Source organism: Oncorhynchus mykiss, chromosome 29 (genome assembly GCF_057628025.1).
Source record: "Oncorhynchus mykiss isolate SJ-2025 chromosome 29, ASM5762802v1, whole genome shotgun sequence".
Taxonomy (NCBI): Eukaryota; Metazoa; Chordata; class Actinopteri; order Salmoniformes; family Salmonidae; genus Oncorhynchus; species Oncorhynchus mykiss.
The window spans coordinates 41,395,983-41,416,259 of NC_143050.1; the positions used below are offsets into that span (position 1 = coordinate 41,395,983).

At 41.7% G+C, this 20,277-nt stretch overlaps 1 protein-coding gene and 1 pseudogene across 5 annotated transcripts in view; one reads left to right on the forward strand and one right to left on the reverse strand.

The window, feature by feature from the left end:
• Positions 1 to 1,853: 1,853 nt before the first annotated feature.
• LOC110509561 (E3 ubiquitin-protein ligase ARK2C) lies at positions 1,854 to 19,334 on the forward strand. 4 transcript variants are annotated; one of them, XM_021590513.3, is made up of 10 exons: positions 1,854 to 1,972; positions 3,215 to 3,413; positions 5,306 to 5,354; positions 10,748 to 11,045; positions 11,268 to 11,393; positions 12,180 to 12,312; positions 12,617 to 12,721; positions 14,742 to 14,837; positions 15,205 to 15,308; positions 15,536 to 19,334. In XM_021590513.3, exons 3-10 carry the CDS (start codon positions 5,306 to 5,308, stop codon positions 15,651 to 15,653), a joined length of 1,029 nt encoding a protein of 342 aa, XP_021446188.1. In that variant the 5' UTR covers positions 1,854 to 1,972; positions 3,215 to 3,413; the 3' UTR covers positions 15,654 to 19,334. The 4 variants fall into 4 exon arrangements, with proteins under 4 accessions (XP_021446188.1, XP_090083484.1, XP_021446186.1 ...); XM_090227358.1 differs by having other exon boundaries at positions 14,745 to 14,837; XM_021590511.3 differs by lacking the exons at positions 3,215 to 3,413; positions 5,306 to 5,354.
• Positions 18,536 to 20,277, reverse strand: part of LOC110509307 (lipoxygenase homology domain-containing protein 1-like) — a 33,237-nt pseudogene continuing 31,495 nt past the window's right edge. Inside the window, exon 26 of the transcript XR_016493152.1 lies at positions 18,536 to 20,277. The product of XR_016493152.1 is annotated as a lipoxygenase homology domain-containing protein 1-like (transcript).

The window sequence follows — 20,277 nt, forward strand, 5'->3', positions numbered from 1 at the left end:
ATTGTGATTTTTATTTTATGTAATTCCCACCATGTACTGTTGGGTTTGTCAGTGTCTTTGCCTTATCAGAGTGACAGGGATGTTTCTGCTTCACTTATTACTTGTCTCTGATTCAATATCTGTGTAGAGCAGTGTTTCCCTTCTTCAGTACCCCAACAGCACAGAGGACTCCCTCTCTTCATGAACAATATGACCCCTCACCCACAAAGGGACAGGGTTAGAGGTCAGGCAAGGGGGACCAGAGCTGTGCGATCTGCCTATCCTAACCTCAACCACGGAGCCCTTCTGCCATCTCTGTTAATCCTGAGGCCACCACTACAGCTGTATGCTAATTCCCATGGCTAGTCCCCTTGTCATTGGTGAGTAGAACAATTGCTAATAGATATTTTACTAGCCTAGAAAATAAATTAAATTGTTATGTGCTGGTATTTTAGGGAACTCTGAAGGAGGTGATTGGATATCTGAGTAGCCGTTGGTTCGTGCCGTTTTCATTGAAATTATGTCTGTGATTGTAGAGTACACACTTGACCACCAGAGGGCCCTGTCCTAGCAGAAATCAAAACGAAATGTTCACATAGGTAAGGACCATCGTTAAGTACCAGTAAGCGAGTCCTTGAAATTAATGGTAAAATACTAGGTTATTCAATATGTTGTAAACAATCCACAGGTTTATATTGCATGTCACCATTTACCTTCCCCTACCCCTGCCATGTCATAGGCATGAACATGGTGTTGACTTCATTTCAGCTAACTGCTGCCTGCTGGAGGACGACCGAGCTGTCACTGTATTGAGTTTGCAATTAATTTCACAAACCAACGATCGTAGCCTACACACAATATTAAACAAATATTTCCACCATGTACTTGCTTGACTCTGCAAATAAATGCAGAAGTTAATCTGTGTGCAGGAATATCCTTTTATTATCCAAAGATAGCTATGTGATGGGGATTTTATTGCCATCAGACTTCCGAGATCAGTGTAACGCTCTGTGTCTGAATATTCATATTTTGTACCAAAATTAACCAAATATCTCAACTGGTGGGTGTCTGATTTATCTGGGCAACAATGCATAGGAATGGTTTTCCATTTTTTTTCTCCTGATTTGATCAATATGACCGTTGTGATTACTTGTCACACTAAGTAAAGGGTCAATTTGATAGTGGGGATGTCAAAGAGTGTTGGTCAGTCTCTCAGTCAATATGATATGAAACTAAAAGGTAAATTAGGTTATATCTGTGGCAGGAGCATGACCTCCATAAAGGCATCGACAGTCAGACTGCGGGGGTGCAGTAAAGAGCTCAGGGTCCTTTGTGCAAGACCATGGGGGATTATAGTGGTGGGTAGGCTAGGCGGTATAAGGGTTGCCACTGAGTAGAGAATGATTGAGTTTAGTGACCCCCTCTACCTCCCCTCTCCATCTGTTCCCATGTCAGACTTGCTCAGCTCCTGTCTTAACTCTGGTGGTGCAGACTGGAGAGTCTAGCCAGGACACCATGGCATGACAGTATCCTTCTTTCAAATAATAGGCCTTCAACAACAAAAATGTCCTGGAGTACATGACACAGGAACATGACACAATGTGTACATTTTTAGCAGCATCGTTATTGGTATGAAAGAAATTCAATGATATGCAACACTGGATGGATCTGAGCCTGATTGACTTGAGTAGATGTCCAGAAGACGGACATTACCACCTCTTTGTAATTCGCAAAACGCAAGTCGCTGATTTGATTGGCTGTCCCGTGTGCCACAGGAAGAGGCTACTAAGAGAGGTGTTCATTGATTGGTTCGTTCTGTCTTTGTATGCCAGGCAGCTGAGCAGCTTGTCGGTTTGAATGTGCAGGGATTGGAAGGGACCATTTCCATGGACCATCTGTCTCACAGGCTAGCGATACAACAAAGGACCCAGGATGGTGTTAGTACATGTCGGATATTTGGTTCTTCCCGTATTTGGCTCTGTAAGAAATAGAGGTAAAGTTATGTATTTATTATGTCATTTTTGGGGGGTATTTTCTCGTTCCTGAATGATGTAAATATTAAAGCCAGCTGCCATCTGCAGTGCCAGAGGCCAAGCTAATAATGCTAGCCAGCCAGCTAACGTTAGCTGCTTAGCTAGCCAGCCTGCTAGCTCAACTTCGCTCGAGCGACTAAAATCTGGGTTTGCAGTAACGTTAAAGGTTGTAACTAATCGAACAAGGTCAAACGAAATACTCAACTTGTGTACCTGATGTAACTAACGAATGCGTAATGTTTGCAATCCTTTCTAGCTTGCAATTCTTATTGTCAAAGCCAAACGTTATCCTGTCAAGCTAACTAACGAAGCAAAATGGCAGCTAGCCAGCCAACACTGCTAGTATGGGCCACCCTGGCTGAGCCAGCCTTACTATTAGGCTGATAGACGCGCAAGGACCATCAGTAGAATAGTCAATTTTCTTACTAACAGTACAGTAGGATATAACTAGCGGAGTCGTTTCTACCAATTTGGCCTACAGTATTCTAACTATAAATGTATGTTTTACACCGTCGACTAATACATTAACTGGCTGTTGTATTTACTCTGGTCGAGCATTTGGTTAGCGAACATCACATCAGTGGCATCAATTGTTTACCCTTATGTATTGTTTTTTGGCGAGTGACAATATCGTGCTAGTGTGTGCTGTGTGGGATTAGTTGACTTCAGCGCACTATTTGGTGTAGGTAGCTTCATGTTATTGGCAGAGGCTGTACTTTAAATCGGCTTACTAAACCCCTCATTTATATACATTTTCATTAAGCAATTAACTCCCGAAAACGACTGCCACGTTCAATCTGAGCTGGTTGGCTGACGTTCGGCGTTTTAAAATGCACTGCAGTCTAGTGACGCGTTTTCTTCTTAGTCAACTATAGTACGGTCAGAAACGCTATCCCGTAGCTTTGTAAATTGTTTTTTTCTTCTCTCAAGCCCGAAACCATACCCCAGGTCTAGTTTTGAGCTATCAATCTAACGTTATATATTCCAGGAAAAACATGAGCACAACTGATTGCCTTTTGTTTCGCTCGATTGCAAACACCATACTCGCCGAAGCGGCCAAAATAAGTAACATCCTCGATATGCATTAAAAGGCTATACTAATCATGTAATAATAATCATATGAACGTGCATTTTAAGAGACATGCATTAGCACCAATGATTTCATTGTGCTTTTATTTGTGTTCTTTTTTCCTGTTCCATAGTATCGAGGCTGGCGCTACATTCCGCATATCTCAGACCTTTGTCCCCTTCCATTGTGTTGCTAACGATCATCTGCTGCTGTCTGCCGTAGCCTCTGCCTGTTCTCTGCATCTAGCTGTATTGTGAACCCCTTCTTCCTCATTTCCTATTTCCATCTGAAGACGACATTGGCATTAAAACCCGAGTTCTCCCACTCATACCGTATCCTTCTGTGTAACAGACTAAAGAATAACACCTTCTCTAGAAAACAGTTTTGTCTTTATTTAAACTGTCATGTTGCTCTTTAGTAAATAACCCATTGTAGCCTTAGACCTATTACTACAAAATGTCATTGTGATTCTCCCATTCAGTGTGGATAGACTACATTCTGCTGTAAATTTCTGTAAAGTGGATACATTTTGACCCCTTGGCCCCTCGATTAGATTATAGCCCGGCTTGATCGAAGCTGTCTCCAGTCATCCCTCTTGAATCTAAGGTGCATTGTACCAACTTGCATTTGTCAATTGGACCTGATAGCCTGTTTGAAACACATCACATTCATTCCCCCTTCCAAATGCTATCATCCTAATCACAAATAACCAATTGGACAACTGGCTGCAATAAATCTGCATTCTAATTTGCATGCCCTTTCCCCAAATGATCCTAAATTGCCACCTTTGATGGTCCATGCACCTGTTCTGGTGGCTAAACGGCCAGCCATAATCCTATATGTGTGTACGAGCCTTTGTCTCATCTAAATGAATGAACCCATTTAGTCTGTCACAGCGAATCGGCGAGACTTGACTTGCTTTTTAATATTCCTTTTGTGATCCAGTCATGCTAAATTCCCCAGTCTCAACACCTCTACAGAATGCTATCCATTTTACAGGGATGTGTATATCCTGCACTGCTGTAGAACTCCTTTTAGAATCAAAATGTCTTTATTCTTTGGTTGTGGTTTCTCTACCTTATGTTCTTGTATTAGAACCTAATGCATGATCATTTTTTATTACTTTTATGTTTTCACATTGAACAGCAGATTCCAATGTAATCTTGTTGTAGAGATGTCCCTGCTGTACTGAAATGTGCTGTAGCATACACATCTACTCATTGGATGCTGCTTCTGTTCTGTTAACCCTACAGAGCATGGTCGGGCCTTGCCTTTGGTCTTTATTTGCATGTAGTTATATTATTATTACTATTATCACACAGTGCCACACATACTAATATTTTCCAATAAAGACTTGTAGTATTTTTCCTAACCTTCAGTGTGCTTTTTGCTGATTTCCATGCGTGTGTGTCCCCACCACCGTGCCATCACTAAGGCAGCCCCCCTCCTCCTCCTCTCTCTGTGCTCTCATCTCTCTCTTGCGGAGGCACTTCAAGGTGCTGCTCTCTCCCCACTCCCAATCATAGGATTAGGGACAGTCAAATCACTTGGTCCTACTGGGAAAATACATTTTGACTTAGACATGGGAGGCAGGGATTAATGTTGGAATCATAGTCACCCCCCCAATCAATACACATTCCATCTGTATTTGACTCTTGTCAGCTGTAACACATTGGTTGTTTACTGTAGTAGTAATAGTGAGCAAAATCTGTTTCTTCCTTTCACCCTTTTTTGTCAGTCTCGGTTTGTTTTTTAAAGATTGTTGTAATCTGGTTACAAAACTGTTATTCCGTATATGCACCATATGTCGCACGCAACGGATGAATTTGGCGTTGAATCTTTTGCAAAATAATGAATCTTGAAATAGTGTCTTTCAGAAACTGACCAGAACGGGAGATTGAGTGTTGTTATGAGGCTGAATACACACCTTGAAGTTCCTCTACATGACACCCAACATAAAACACTGATTTACATGCTATGGAGGTTATGCCGGTTCTGTTTACTTTGGTGTTCTTGAATAGAGTTTTGACACGTGGCACCAGCCATTCAATAGCTGTACAGACTGAGTTGGTCAACATAAAGCATTTGAATTGTTATATTTGCTATATAAACTAGCAAATAGATAGACTTGCCTGTATCTGAAAACTAGCAAGTGAAACCTTTACTTTGACAACACCACAGCGCAAGGAACAAGTGATGTCTTTACCTTGACATATACACTTAGATGCATAATTCTCTCTTGCTTCAATATGGAATGACACCTAGCTGTTCAGGTGAGCTAGATCAATCAGCATCAAACTGAACTCAATTAGCAAAACAACTTTATACAATGAATGAATGATACTGTATTTAAAATGCATTTGAACAGCTCAATACACTTTGCAGTAAAAGACATTGCATCAACCCTAAGTCGGTATAAATCTGTGACAAAAGCATAAAATCTCTGAGTTGTCTTGTTTTACCTTTTGGATAATGTCTTAAGCAGACTTCTGTGGTTGTATCAGTTTTATACACAGATGAAGTTGGATCTGATTTAAGTGCAATTTGAAAATGGGCAAACATTTGTACAAGGAAAAGGTAAAACAGCTTTTGTCGGCTAGGCCTATTTGTTGATGATATAAATTTAGGCTAGATTGTTAAATTTGGTCTACACATGACCAATTAAATAAAAGTCTGCAATGATGGTGCAGAGCACTTTTCGTGCATAGTCAACTGCCCTCGTTTAATGGTTATCTCATGTTTTTGGGAAAAGAGGCTTTCTATGACAGTTTCTTGTACCAAAAAACCTAAGATATCTGGCTAAGGTTTATAGCTTTCCTACCTAGCGCACACAGGTAAAGGTTATTGTCACCGCCTTGTTCTTCAAACGCTTACAAGGTCATATTCGGCAGTCAATTACAAATGATTCAACCCTACTGTAGTGTTCCATGCAAGCAGCCACTTTAGACTTTACATGTGTATTCTAATCATGTGATGAAATAATGCACAAATCACTAGAATTGATATGTGCACCTTATCTTACTATACTTTAGTATGCACTGGACACCTACATCCATAATGAGTTATGAATCTTTTGATACTTAGGGTTATTTATATGTAAAACATAAGGTGTTTCTTAGCTACCCCCTCAAACCAGTTTCCAATTTCCTACTAAACCCTGCACTTGGGCACATTACATGCCATTACATCAGATAGACCTAGGTACTAAATCCTTCATGATTGGTTGATAGCTACTGCACTGATTAGCCTACACATGACCTCTTCACCCCTCTATTTGTGCACTGTAAAGTAATGGGATGCTTATGCTGCCGAGGGAATGGGGTGTGTAGTGTAGATGGGGATTATGTTGGGGGGAGTAGTAGCAGTGATTATAAAGCTGCAGAGACAGCCGGGTTGGACGTCAGACTGCTGCATTCATGGATGGGCAGGGCTACAGGCTTGTCAGTCAAGAGGGGGAGCTATGCCGCAGCCGCACCATGAGGGAGGGGCTGGGTGTGTGCGTGCAGCTCTGGAGGGTCTGAGCACAGATATGCACCAGTCAGGAGATTTGCAGCCTGAGCTCAGTACAGAGGTATGAGCAGACAGACAGTCAATTATAGGCTATAGAGGCTGTATGCTGCTCAGTCTGTGTCAGTGGTGCAATGTGTACCAAATAAGGTGTATTTAGTAGGCTATTTCATGGTCCATTTATGATTAGAATCATCAAGGGTTCTCTCCAAGGAATGTAAGAGGTGCTCGCACACCTTGTGACAGGTGTTCAAAAATGAAATATTGTTATATCCAAATCTAATAAAAATGTATGATCATGTTTCTCCTTTGTTACTGGGGTCAGTTTAACTGTTTGTTATTGAGTTCTGTAATATAAGTAGCATTTGGATTTCAATCCCAATTTTCTTACATTTATGAATATCGTAACATAACAAATGTAAAGCCTTCCGTCAGAACGGAGTGAAAATGCTTTGAAATGGCATCCTCTGGAACAAAGCCAGAAGCCAACAGTTTTTTTCCGCTCTACTTCCTCAGCCAGCCAACACAATTTCTCCTCTTATGGCTGAGGTTCACTGGGTTTCCTGTGTCTCAGGGCAATATATACTGTATCAAAAGAACAACCAAGCAGAATATGTCATCTTGGTTTGTGACTAGAACATTCAAACTCCTTTGAATTACGTAGGCTATGATGTAGAGGGGGGGGATTATACAATTTTGAGTTGATCTGAAGTAACCTTTTTCGGGTTGTAATTTAAATAGTCCAACCACTGTATCAGATAAATACATTTGTCACTTGAATTGGTTACACAATGTGATTCAACTATCAGCTAAAAGTATCAACACCTCTGCTTATCATAATCATTACAGAGGCAGTTCTACTTGAAATTCCCCTCTGAACAGTAAAGATAATGATTAAACCCTCTCGTCTCTGCATCAAATTAGAACGAAGTTGCATAGCTGTTTTATGAGCCATTCTTTATCATTTATGGAGGTCAGTAGTATCGTTTTATTATCACAATAATAGTCAGAGCACACAGCTTGGGTGATTCCTCACGAAACTATAACAAAAAAAGAACATGACTTTGGGGATTTTCACAATGTATTCCATAGAAGGGTCCTTTGGAGGAAGGATTGTTGACATACATTTTACATGTATCTTAAAGCTTAATTGAGAAATAATTAATTGAAGTTGGAATATTTGTGACATTTTGGCCTTGCTCTGGCCTCCTTTAAGACTCCATAGTGTTTCATCCGGTAGGTGCTACAAAGCAAGAATTGATGTCATATGAAGCTTTTCCGCTTGCTCTGTAATCTAAGTAGTATTTTGATTTCAATCACAATTTTCTTATGTTCATTTATGAATATTGTAAAATAACATGAATATTGAAAATATACCATTTTTTCATTTGGCTATTTTTTCAATACATTGTTTAACATAATATACTCTAAGGGCATATACAAGTTGAACAAATGTCACCTATATGTCAACTAGACTTCCTCCGAAGGACCCTTCTATGGAGTACATTTTAAAAAAAAAAATACTTTGGCTTTTTTGTTCTTGTTTTGTGAGGAATTACCTGCTTGCTGAATAAACTAGGCCTTGGAGTCCCAGACCTTGGAGTCTGCTCCCCGGCTCAGACAGCTGGGGGGCTATAACGGGGGCTGAAGGAGCAGCTGCCTCCCCCTCCTCACCTCCCTTCTGTGTGTAATGGATATTGATTGTTTGGCTGCGACCCAGCAGTGTGCTGATTCAGCAGGTTGGCCAGCGCTTCACAACTCATCCTTTGAGGAACAGAGAGACAGACCGAGAGGCGGCATTAACCCGGGGGTGATACATGGGGAATATATCAGCAGCAGTTTGCCTCAGATGGAAGTGTAGGATTAGCTACAGGTCTGCACCTCAATAGTCTAATTGTCTGTATTGGCTTCCTCTTGTGTCCTTTCCTTCTAGCCCAGTTCTCTTTCAGATCTGTGTGAAGGACGGTTCCCAAAAGGATCTTAAGTTCTTCATTAGAACCTTCGTTGGAGCGTCGTTAAGTCTCCGGGCTGTTTCCCAAAACCATTGTTATTAACGTTGCACTTAAACGATCGTAATCTAACGCCTGCCTCAGACCACTTGTAGAGCGCTAAATGTGTAAAAAAAATAATAAATTGCCCTCCCGCATCACTTCATACACAGATGTCCGCTAAACATAGAATCACTTAGGTTATCCGTCTCTGACCGCCGATAACTTCAGAGTAAAGTTGACTACAAATACAAAGTTACCACTGTCTTTGCAATTGATACAAACAAGCGACATATTAAAAGGTGCATCAAATGAAAACCAAGATGACTTCATTAAAATATAAACAGTAGGCTATAAGCCTATTTATTCAATCATATTGAAATACATTTAATGTTCAATTGTGTTTTATTTTGCTACTTGTAGGCTACTTTCTGTAATTTGTCTCAATATATTTCATGATGTGTAGCCTAAAATGCGGGCAATGATGTGCCAAGTAGGTGATTTTGCGAATTTTTATTGGGCAAGCATTAGAATAAGCCACCTCAATATATGCAGCCGTAGGTGGTAATATCTCTCTAGGAGCTGATCCGTCTGTTAAGCTATTATTTCCTTTCTTTCGATCTTATTGGTATAGAAACACCCTCCAACCACGCACTTAGCGACCTTTCTTTCTTCGTGGTGTTTTGGGGAACGATTGTTATGTCTTCGGGCCGTTGTAGGAAAGATGCATCATTAAAAAACTTGTAAGCTTAAGTTCCATCAGGAAACTGGCAACCCTGGACAAGTGAAAGCAATTTTGGCATGTATATCTGCCATGTTGTGTTCACCTGCCTTGTCTTTCCAGATCAGCGAAGATATAAGAAAATGAGACAAGGAGAGGACCCCACTTTAGACTATTGAGTCGTACCCCAAGTGGCTGGTGGATCTATCAGTTGATCCCATAACGCCAGGCTCCATAATGAGAGAGGCCTAGTGTTCAGAGGTCTGATGGTAATACTGCAGTTACATCTCACAGCTGGAGAGGCAGGTAGACAGTGGCTGTTTTCCTTGTGAATAAGTAGCATGTTGAACGTTGAAAATATGTACCGCCACATCACGTTAAACATTCTCATACACTGGAACTCCGTACCATATGAAAATATGTGTTCATTCAAGGTGCAATTAAACCCAGGGTACTTATTTATAACTTTTATACAAACCTACTTAAGCAAAAGTCCTCATCAAACCTTGAAATTAAACTTAGCTGATATTATCAGAGACCTGCTTGAAGTCCAAATCAAACTAAAGGCCAGTCGGTCGGTGCCCAATGATCCCCTTCACTCCCAGCTGACTCTGTAGAACGGCAGGATATGAGCTGGATAGTTTGGCTCTCTCTGGAGGTTAGAGGTCGCTCCACTTTGTCAGTTCTTCATCTGCTCTTTCATCTGTTTTGTGTTTTCTTCCTGGGTGAGGTCACTTTCTGTTTTCTCTCTGTGTATGATTGATCTGTATGACTGTGTGTGAGTGATCTCGTGTGTGTGTGTGTGTTGTCAGTTTGTTTCTGAATGTGTTTTTACGATTGTGTCCTGACTGTTGGTTAAAACTCTGTGTGCGTGGTTTTGGTTTCTGTCTGAGAATGATTTGTACGTCTCCTGTCTGTTGTCAGATTGTTTGTCTGATTTTGTGTCATTGTGCTATTATTAGATCGGTCTGTGGCCGGCAGGTAGCCTAGCGGTTAAGAGCATTGGGACAGTAACTGAAATGTCGCTGGTTCAAATCCCCAGAGCCAATTAGGTGAAAGATCTGTTTTGATGTGACAAGTAATACACTTTACTATAATTGCTTATGTAAGTCGCTCTGGATAATAGCATCTGCTTAATGACTAAAATGTAATGTAAAATGTCTGTGTAGTTCTGTGTGATGTTTAATTGAGTGTGACTGACTCCCTCTATCTGTTTGGCTGTTCACTGTCTGTCTGTGATTGGTGTGATCACTCAATCTTTCTACTCTCTCTGGCGTCTTCTTTGATTGGGTGAGTGTTCTCTTGTCTTGGTTGATCACTCTGTCTGTCTATTCTCCGGGTGGGTGTGATTCTCTATCGTCTGATTGGCTGAGTGACTTTTCGGGTCTTGTCTTGATTGGTTGAGGCCTACTTCCTCTAAATCCTGATTGGGTGCGCTTGTCTCCCGCAGGAGCACACTTCACCAGGCATCAGCACAGCCATGCTACCTCCTGCCGACATTTTAACCTGGTGGCCCCCCAGGCTCCCATCTCAGCAGAGTTCCCCCTGGGCCATGCCAGCCAGCCCCCCCAGACTGGCCTGGCCCCTCACCTGTCCCCAGCCCCCCACCAACCTCCGGCCCTGCCGGCCCCCCCTCAGTTCCAGGACGTCCAGGGGCCTCCGTTTCTACCTCAGGCCTTACACCAGCAATACCTCATCCAGCAGCAGCTTCTAGAGGCGCAACACCGCAGGATCCTCCCACACCCCCGGTATGACCACACACTTTTTTAAGCTCACTCTCCAAGACACTTTGACATGCTCAGTTAAACACACTCTTGGATGCTCATTAAGACACACACTTTGATACACTTTATCGCTCCTTCTTTCTCGCTCTCTCTCACACACACACACACACACACACACACGAACAGACATTAGAGCACTACAGCCCCTTCCAAATGCTAATGGATGTAAATGCCTCCTTCGTGCAGGCGAACACAGGAGCGCGTTCCTCTGAACCCTCACAGGCTCCGCTCGGGGTATGACTACACCCCTCCCCTCCACGTCCCCCAGCCAATCAGCCAACAGCCGCGCTACCTGGCCGAGGGCACAGACTGGTGAGTCACTGTTTGAAATTAAACCGGGAACCATGGAGACGTTAAGTCATTGTTCCACCGCCGCGTCTGTCAGGCATTAGTGTGTTTGTTGATTTAGGTGTCTCTCCACCTGCATGTAGGGAGCACCTCAGGAGTGTTTATGGCTTTGGGTAGTTACTCATAAGAACAGATCTATTATTAGCATACCCATTCCAAATCCCAACCTTAACAATTTGGGAGGTAAACGCTAAACTGACCATAGATCATAGCTCAACTGTCCTGCCGTTCTTGATTTCTTTTTTTTTCTTTTTTTTTGTATTTTCTTCCACTTTACATTTTAAGTGTTTGACATTTTACTTAATTGTAAGGAGCTAGTAACATGAGCACTTTTTGTCTTTATCTCTGTCATTCAGCCAAGTGAATACAATCTATTTTCTCTCACTCATATAGTACATATGCGACCGATAAAGTTTGATTTGATAATTGTTCATCAGGCATTTTACAGAAGCGGTTCTCTACTATGAGCTGCACTGCTAGCCCGGTGCTCGAGGTGCCAAAATATGACATTAGCTGAAGTATTGAGCGGCCGCTGTGCATGGTTGACCAATGAGCAGAGTTAATCTTGTCAACCAATCAAACAATGTTTTAATGACAACATTCGAGCTGACAACAACCGGGACCTGGTCTCTACAAACAGTAGGCCGATGTTCTTGCGGTTCAATTGCTATTTATCGCAGCCTGTCTGTAAACGCCTTCATATTCTGTGTTGATGTTAATCGAGGTCACTCACTGTCCCTCTGTTCGTAGGGACCTCAGTGTGGACGCTGGCCTCTCTCACCATCAGTACCAGCTCCAGCAGCTTCCACAGCACTATCAGCATTACCTGGCGGCATCCCCCAGAATGCACCACTTTCCCAGGAACACGACTTCTACTCAAGTGGTACATCAATGACTTGGCTGTTTTGGTCTGTCTCTGCTTTGTTGTTGTTTTATGTCTATCTTTATTGTTCAGTGTCTTTGTAGATCTATGCTTTAGCTTTATTTTAGACTTTGTTGCTGCCTGTTTTGGGGTCTATGTTGGTGGTTTGTCTGTCTGTCTCTGTTAACATCTTTTGTTTGGTGTCTGTCTCGCTGTTTTATTAGGTTTAGGTTTTTGCTTCACTTCTGTCCCGTGCTGTATGTTTCGGTCATATCTTACGATGTTCTGTGAATGACTAAAGTGTTTTGTGTGTTTTTTTTGACAGGTTGTACACGAGATCAGAAACTACCCATACCCCCAGCTACACCTGCTGGCTCTACAGAGCCTCAACCCCTCACGCCACGCTTCGGCTGTACGAGAGAGCTATGAGGTAAACGTCCATCTCTAGATGTATCCTACCATTATTCTGTTTTACCTATAGCTGTATTCTATATCTGTTGTTACTAGTGTTATACATGTGTACTAGAGGTCGACCGATTATGATTTTCCAAACCGATACCGATTATTGGAGGACCAAAAAAGCCGATACCGATTAATCGGCCAATTTTTATTTATTTTTTATTTGTAATAATGACAATTACAATACTAAATGAACACTTATTATAACTTAATATAATACAACAAAATCAATTTAGCCTCAAATAAAATGAAACATGTTAAATTTGGTTTAAATAATACAAAAACAAAGTGTTGGAGAAGAAAGTAAAAGTGCAATATGTGCATGTAAAAAACGTTTACGTTCCTTGCTCAGAACATGAGAACATATGAAAGCTGGTGGTTCCTTTTAACAGGAGTCTTCAATATTCCCAGGTAAGAAGTTTTAGGTTGTAGTTATTATAGGAATTATAGGACAATTTCTCTCTATACGATTTTGTATTTCATATACCTTTGACTATTGGATGTTCTTATAGGCACTTTAGTATTGCCAGTGTAACAGTATAGCTTCCATCCTTCTCCTCGCCCCTACCTGGGCTTGAAACAGGAACACATCGACAACAGCCTCCCTCGAAGCAGCGTTACCCATCGCTCCACAAAAGCCGCTGCCCTTGCAGAGCAAGGGGAACAACCACTCCAAGTCTCAGAGCGAGTGACGTTTGAAACGCTATTAGCGCGCACCCCGCTAACTAGCTAGCCATTTCACATCGGTTACACCAGCCTAATCTCGGGAGTTGATAGGCTTGAAGTCATAAACAGCTCAATGCTTGAAGCACAGCGACGAGCTGCTGGCAAAACACACGAAAGTGCCGTTTGAATGAATGCTTACGAGCCTGCTGGTGCCTACCATCGCTCACTCAGACTGCTCTATCAAATCATAGACTTAATTATAACATAATAACACACAGAAATACTAGCCTTAGGTCATTAATATGGTTGAATCCGGAAACTATAATCTCGAAAACAAGACGTTTTTTCTTTCAGTGAAATATCGTTCCGTATTTTATCTAACCCGTTATTTTATCTAACGGGTGGCATCCATAAGTCTAAATATTCCTGTTACATTGCACAACCTTCAATGTCATGTCATATTTACGTAAATTCTGGTAAATTAGGCGGCCCAAACTGTTGCATATACACTGACTCTGCGTGCAATGAACGCAAGAGAAGTGACACAATTTCACCTGGTTAACATAGCCTGCTAACCTGGATTTCTTTTAGCAAAATATGCAGGTTTAAAAATATATACTTCTGTGTATTGATTTTAAGAAAGGCATTGATGTTTATGGTTAGGTACACATTGGAGCAAGACAGTCCTTTTTCGCGAATACGCACCGCATCGATTATATGCAACGCAAGACACGCTAGATAAACTAGTAATATCATCAACCATGTGAAGTTAACTAGTGATTATGATTGATTGATTGTTTTTTATAAGATAAGTTTAATGTTAGCTAGCAACTTACCTTGGCTTCTTACTGCATTCGCATAACAGGCAGTCTCCTCGTGGAGTGCAATGAGAGGCAGGTGGTTAGAGCGTTGGACTAGTTAACTGTAAGGTTGCAAGATTGAATCCCCGAGCTGACAAGGTACAAATCTGTCATTCTGCCCCTGAACAAGGCAGTTAACCCACCGTTCCTACGCCATCATTGAAAATAAGAATGTGTTCTTAACTGACTTTCCTAGTTAAATAAAGGATAAATAAAGGTGTAAAAAAAAAAACGGCCAAATCGGTGTCCATAAATACCAGTTTCCGATTGTTATGAAAACTTGAAATTGGCCCTAATTAATCGGCCATTCCGATTAATCGGTCAACCTCTAATGTGTACTATACATGTTTAACAATTTAGTTTTAACGGCAATGCCTTATCTGTTCTATATCCCGTTACCAGTGGACTTGTAATTGCAAATGCCTAGTGAAGTTCTGTCTAAAGCCTTGTTCTCCTGTGTCCTAGGAGCTGTTGCAGCTTGAAGACAGGCTGGGAAGTGTCAGTAGAGGAGCAGTTCAGACCACCATAGAGAGATTCACCTTCCCACACAAATACAAGAAGGTGAGGAGGCAGCTCTTTCAGCTACAAGTATACACAGAAGTGGAGCTCTATTGCAAATGTCTTAGACCAAGAAGACATCCTCAAGGTCTGTGGGCTTTACAAGTCTCAGACAGGCCTACCTCACCACTAAAGCATGATTCCAAATCATCATAGATACACACAAACTCATCATAGATACACAAGCACAGGTTAGCATTCTGTGTGGTATGATTATGGTGCTGTATACAAACAAAGTAAAACATTTTTTTTTTTTTTTTTTAAAGCAATGTCGCTTACTTCTGAAGCCTTTTGTCTCTTTTTAAAAACTCTTGAGCACTGATGACCCCATTTGATTATGGTCTGGATATGTCATTCGATTGGTCCACAGAGGAAGCCTCTGGATATGAAGATTGGTGAGAAAGACGAGGAGACTGACGTGGATGAGAAATGTACCATCTGCCTGTCGATGCTGGAGGACGCAGAGGATGTCAGGTAATGACTGTCAGGACCCTCTGAATAATGAGTAGGCTGCTACTGATATGCTCCCAAAGGTGATTTGTTGTGTCCATTTCTGCGTCTCGTCAATCAATAACCTTTGGGAGCATATCAAATATCCTGAACCAGTGTGATGTGTATACCGTATATTTCTTTCTTTCAATATATGTGAATTGATGACCAGACGATTTATCTTCCTCCTTTTCTCCCCCTCACCCGTCCAGGCGGTTACCCTGCATGCACCTCTTCCACCAGGGCTGTGTGGACCAGTGGCTGGCGACCAGCAGAAAGTGTCCAATCTGCCGCGTAGACATCGAGACGCAGCTCCATCCTGACAGCTGATGGCCCGGGGGTGAAGCCTGACGGCCTGGCTGCTGTCAATCACCCTGGTGTGTTTCCTGCTCCCATCCACCCAGGCCCTGGTCCCTCCTCACACGGGTGCTTGCCAAATGTCTCCAGACGTCATGTGACATCACCCTCTGACTCACGCTTTACTGAGCCAATCCAGGATTACTTACTGCACGAGAGAATGGAGTTTCTCTCTCTTCCTCTCTCTCAATAAAAGCACATCCCCGGCAAAAAGACACACACACACACACACCCACACACACACACACACACACAGGGTTTACTAGTTGCTTGCTGGAGGTGGGGTGTTGTTGCCGTCGTGTTGTTGTAGGTAGGGGAGGCAGGTGTGTGTCCTGTTTCCTGTGTCTTTGTAGCATGTTCTTAAAGCCATGACATTAATGTACTGAGTGAAAAACACACTACCCCACTTGCCAGCTGGCCACTCACACACACACACACACACACCTTGCTTATTCTGCCACAACAGGAATCTAAATCAATCACGTAAAAGCCCTGTCGCCATGTTTGCCTACAGATAATTTGTGGTAGTACAGTAGCAGTATCAGACACAGCAATACAGTAGTTGTACATTTGCTTGGGACTGATGCTGTCATCAGTGTTGGGACATAATACGACTATTTCACCGCTGCCATGTCAGCCTGCCCCAATGCATGGGTTGGCGTGTGTTTGAGTAAATACACAGGTTAGTGAGTGTTTCACCAAAAGAGTTATGGTATCGCTTGACCTGCTGCAGCACGGGTTAATGTGTGTGTTCTGCCCCAGTGTGTGGGTTTCAGTGTGTATATAACCAATGCGTGATCATGCGTGACAAACTTAGTGCGGGTTCAAGTGTGTATCAAGGGTTAAAGGGGAATATAGAAGTTAGATTAACGGTGGTTTGATTGGAGTGCTTGTAGAATACAAAGCCAAATAAGGACTTTAAAAAATGCAAAAAAGAAATGTGGTAAGACCCAATCCCCCATCATGCACTGCAGTGACTGGGTGAGGTGTGGGGCATTCTGGGTATGCAGGAGGGTTAGCTGCCCTGGAAACAGCGACTCTGTGCCATCCCCTCCTGGCGCAGGCGTTATGGCTGAGCAGTGTAGTGAAATGCATGTTTCAATGTTGGCTTGGGCTGTTGTGTTAGCGTACAAAAAAATTATAAGGGGAGGGGAGGGGGTTGTCTGTGCATGACTTAGTTAATCTGAGCTGTGACTATCTTTCTCAACACTAACAAAGAAAAAATAACTGAGCACCATGTCAGTGGCTGTCCCTGACCTGTAGCGTGTGTTCATCCTGCCCCTTTTTGGTGGCAAACAAAATGGAATCTTATTGTGACGTTTACCTTATTGCCTAAAGAACAAGCACATGTGATGATAGATATAGCAACAACCTCTTTCTTTGGTATTGCATTTGCGTTGGTTTCTGTATATTTAGGTATATAAACACGCAATGTTTTGGACCGAGTGAGGAGCTTAGTTGTTGAACTTGTGTTTTTGTGTGACAGATCTCCCCTCGTTGTTGCTATGCTGGTTTCTATGCTGTATTGCTAGAACAACAATGTAGAATGTTGTGTGATGGGGGCAGTATCCACAGTGCACACGGACAGACGGGGGGGGGGGGGGGGATTTAAATGTTGATATTTTATGTTTTCCTTTTGATCTGTTGCCCTGTGACGTTTAAGTCAATGTGCATAAACAGTACATAGCAGTGCCAATCCTTAAGAACCTATCTGTCATATGCATTGTGGACTGAGTATTGAAGCATTAGGAAAAATTGAATTGCCCTGTGGACTTAGTTGTGAAGGATTGGGACAGACCCTTACTGACCTGTGCACTGCCAGTGTTGATACTGCCTCCTCCTTTAGTGGAGTTTTCTATGGGATGTTTTGATAGTTTACACAGGGTGTTGTCAGTTGAGATGCCTTAAGTATTTAACAATCATAATTTATTACTAACTGTAGATATCATGGGTACATATTTAATTTGATATAGTTTGTTTTGTTGCAATTTAATCAATTTATTTAGAAATAACAAAAAATGATTTACCTCATTTTTGCGTTGTTTTAAATGGGAATGCTCCGCATGTAGTTGTATTTTTCCTGAAGAAATTAAACAAAAAAGCCCTGCTGTTTGATCTCTCCCCGAGCCGGCTGTGCTATGTTTACTGTCCCGAGCTGAGCTGTCTGGCCTGCTCTTCTCATGTGGTGCTGTGGATATCTTGGTTACATTCCATTCAATGCAATTTTCCCTTATCCCCTATGCTGTGACGTAGTGGACAAACTGCAATGAAATGAAATGGTTTTTAGTTGAATTGTTTTCCTGTTTCTCATTTTGCACTCTTAGTTTTAACATGGGAACCCTCTCACTGGCATAACAGTTTACGAACATAGATGTATTATCATCATTATTATATACTCTGTCATTTCCAGCTCTCTGCGTCTCATCCTTCTATCCATTCTGTCTGTTACGAAGCATGTTCCTTCTCGTCTTTGTCATGGGATATTTCTCCTTACCTCTTTTCCAGAAAAACATGTCGTTTTGAGTCCAACAAGTGCCTCGCTTCTAGTGTCAAGAGATATTACCTTATGATTTAAACCGCACTAATTTACCCAAAATCCATGTCCAAATAGTGTATAATGTTGTCTTTCCTCCCTTATTCCCTCCTTTCTCTTTTTAAGGTCACCACTGACCAACCTGCAAGGTGAAATAAATATGTCAGCCCCCATAAGTGAAGTGTGGGATCATCCGGTGGTGTGGTTGGCATATTAATGCTTTCACTAACCAAATATATCTGTGATTACCTTATGAGAGAAATGAAAGCAGCTATTTAGGAGTATTTGGACATAACTAAAAAAAGGAGAACAACTGGTTCAACTCTAAATCGTACCTAATCAGACCATTCCTTTAAAATAACTTTGTTTTATAAAAAATGTATGAAATATTTGACCAAAACCTTTCTACAAAGAGGCACGTTTCACTGTGTTCATCGACGCTACACTAATTATTCCCATCTTTCACTTTCCCTTTATTTTTTCATGACCGTCCATCCCTTCCGTCACTCAGAACCCATCCAATGTTTCCCTTCACAATCCTCTCTCAAGGGAAAACAAGAACAGAGGATCTCTTAAAGCACAAACTAACTAAAAATGCATGTATTTCTCAGGTTTGGATATATATATATATATATATTCTCGATGATATATAAGTATATGGTGAAAATATTTGCAGATTACACTAAGAATAATACAAATAATTCATTTTGCTGCTGCTTGCATCTGACAAACAAAAACTGAAGGAAAGAGAAAATATCCCAAAAAGTGCCAGTGAAAGGGCAACCGCCACCTTTGTATGAGATATCTGCTGTTTTAGCTGTGACTGCGCAATGTTTTTCAATATAGGATATTTTATCGGAGAGTAGAACTATTTATCATTAATATTAAAGCAATAGCTCATTAATGATGAGTGTGTTGATGAAGAACTGGATGAGCGTATTGTGTAAAATGTTAGATTCACATTTGGTGGAATTTTGTACTTTATTTATTACTACTAATAATGATTTTAAAAGTTGCATCGCTAAACCCAAACTGTTCTCTTTTTTTTCAATTTTATTTCAAGGCTTGTATATTATCCTTTTTGTATGTGCTCTTTTTGTAATAAATTGGATAAAATGGAAGGTGTATTATGGGTGTGCGTGAGTGGAGGCTAACTTGTGTCCCTAGAAGGCCAGCTAGCCATGACTCTAAATGTTTTTCAAAAAATACTTTCATTGAGAATGAGACATGATCTCCATCCTGATGATGCTGACAATCATGTTTTGATTTGTTTTCCGAGGCTCCCTTTAAAGTAATCAATCTCGCCTGGAGCTGAACACATCTGATAAAGCATTTAAAAAATATGTTTTCAGAAACAAGTGTTTTGAATAAGCAGTACAAAACTGTATACACTTATAAAACCTCATAAAACCTCCTTTGCAACATGTCATCCCTAATAGGTACTTAAAAATGGTGGCACGATCATGTTACCTGAACTTTTGACCCTTTTGTGTTTTAGCCATCAAGTCCAGGCCATGGGCCATGTCCATGGGAAAATGAAATGGCTGCTCACATCCAAACTCCACTTAGTTTGCATCTCTCCATCACGAAGATGCTTGGAAATGGTCCAACATACTGTGAGGCCTTTCCTGCACGGCTGTGCAATTGAGCCCCGAAGCTTATAGTAAGTGCTTGATATAGTGGAGAACTCTCAATATAAGGTCTTTAGTACTTTGGGTAGAGGACCCTGAAGATCTGGCAGTCCACTTTCTTGGTGTCCAGCCACTTCCCACACAGGAAGATGGTGATGTCGTTGGCCGGGACTGAGTCCAGCAACTCCAGCAGGAAGCGGTCCGTCTGGCCACGCTCAAACAGGTCGCGGGACTTCTGCCGCAGCAGTTGGAACCATAGATGCTAATGAAGACGTTGGCATCGGTGCCCACCCCCTTCTCGTTGCTCGTGATAATATTGTACTTGATGGTTACCAGTCTCCGGGCCTTGCTTGCGAAGCTCTCGATGGTCTTGGTCACAAACTTGTCCCTCTTCAGGTAGAGCGGGATCAGGGCGTTGCAGATTAATAGGATC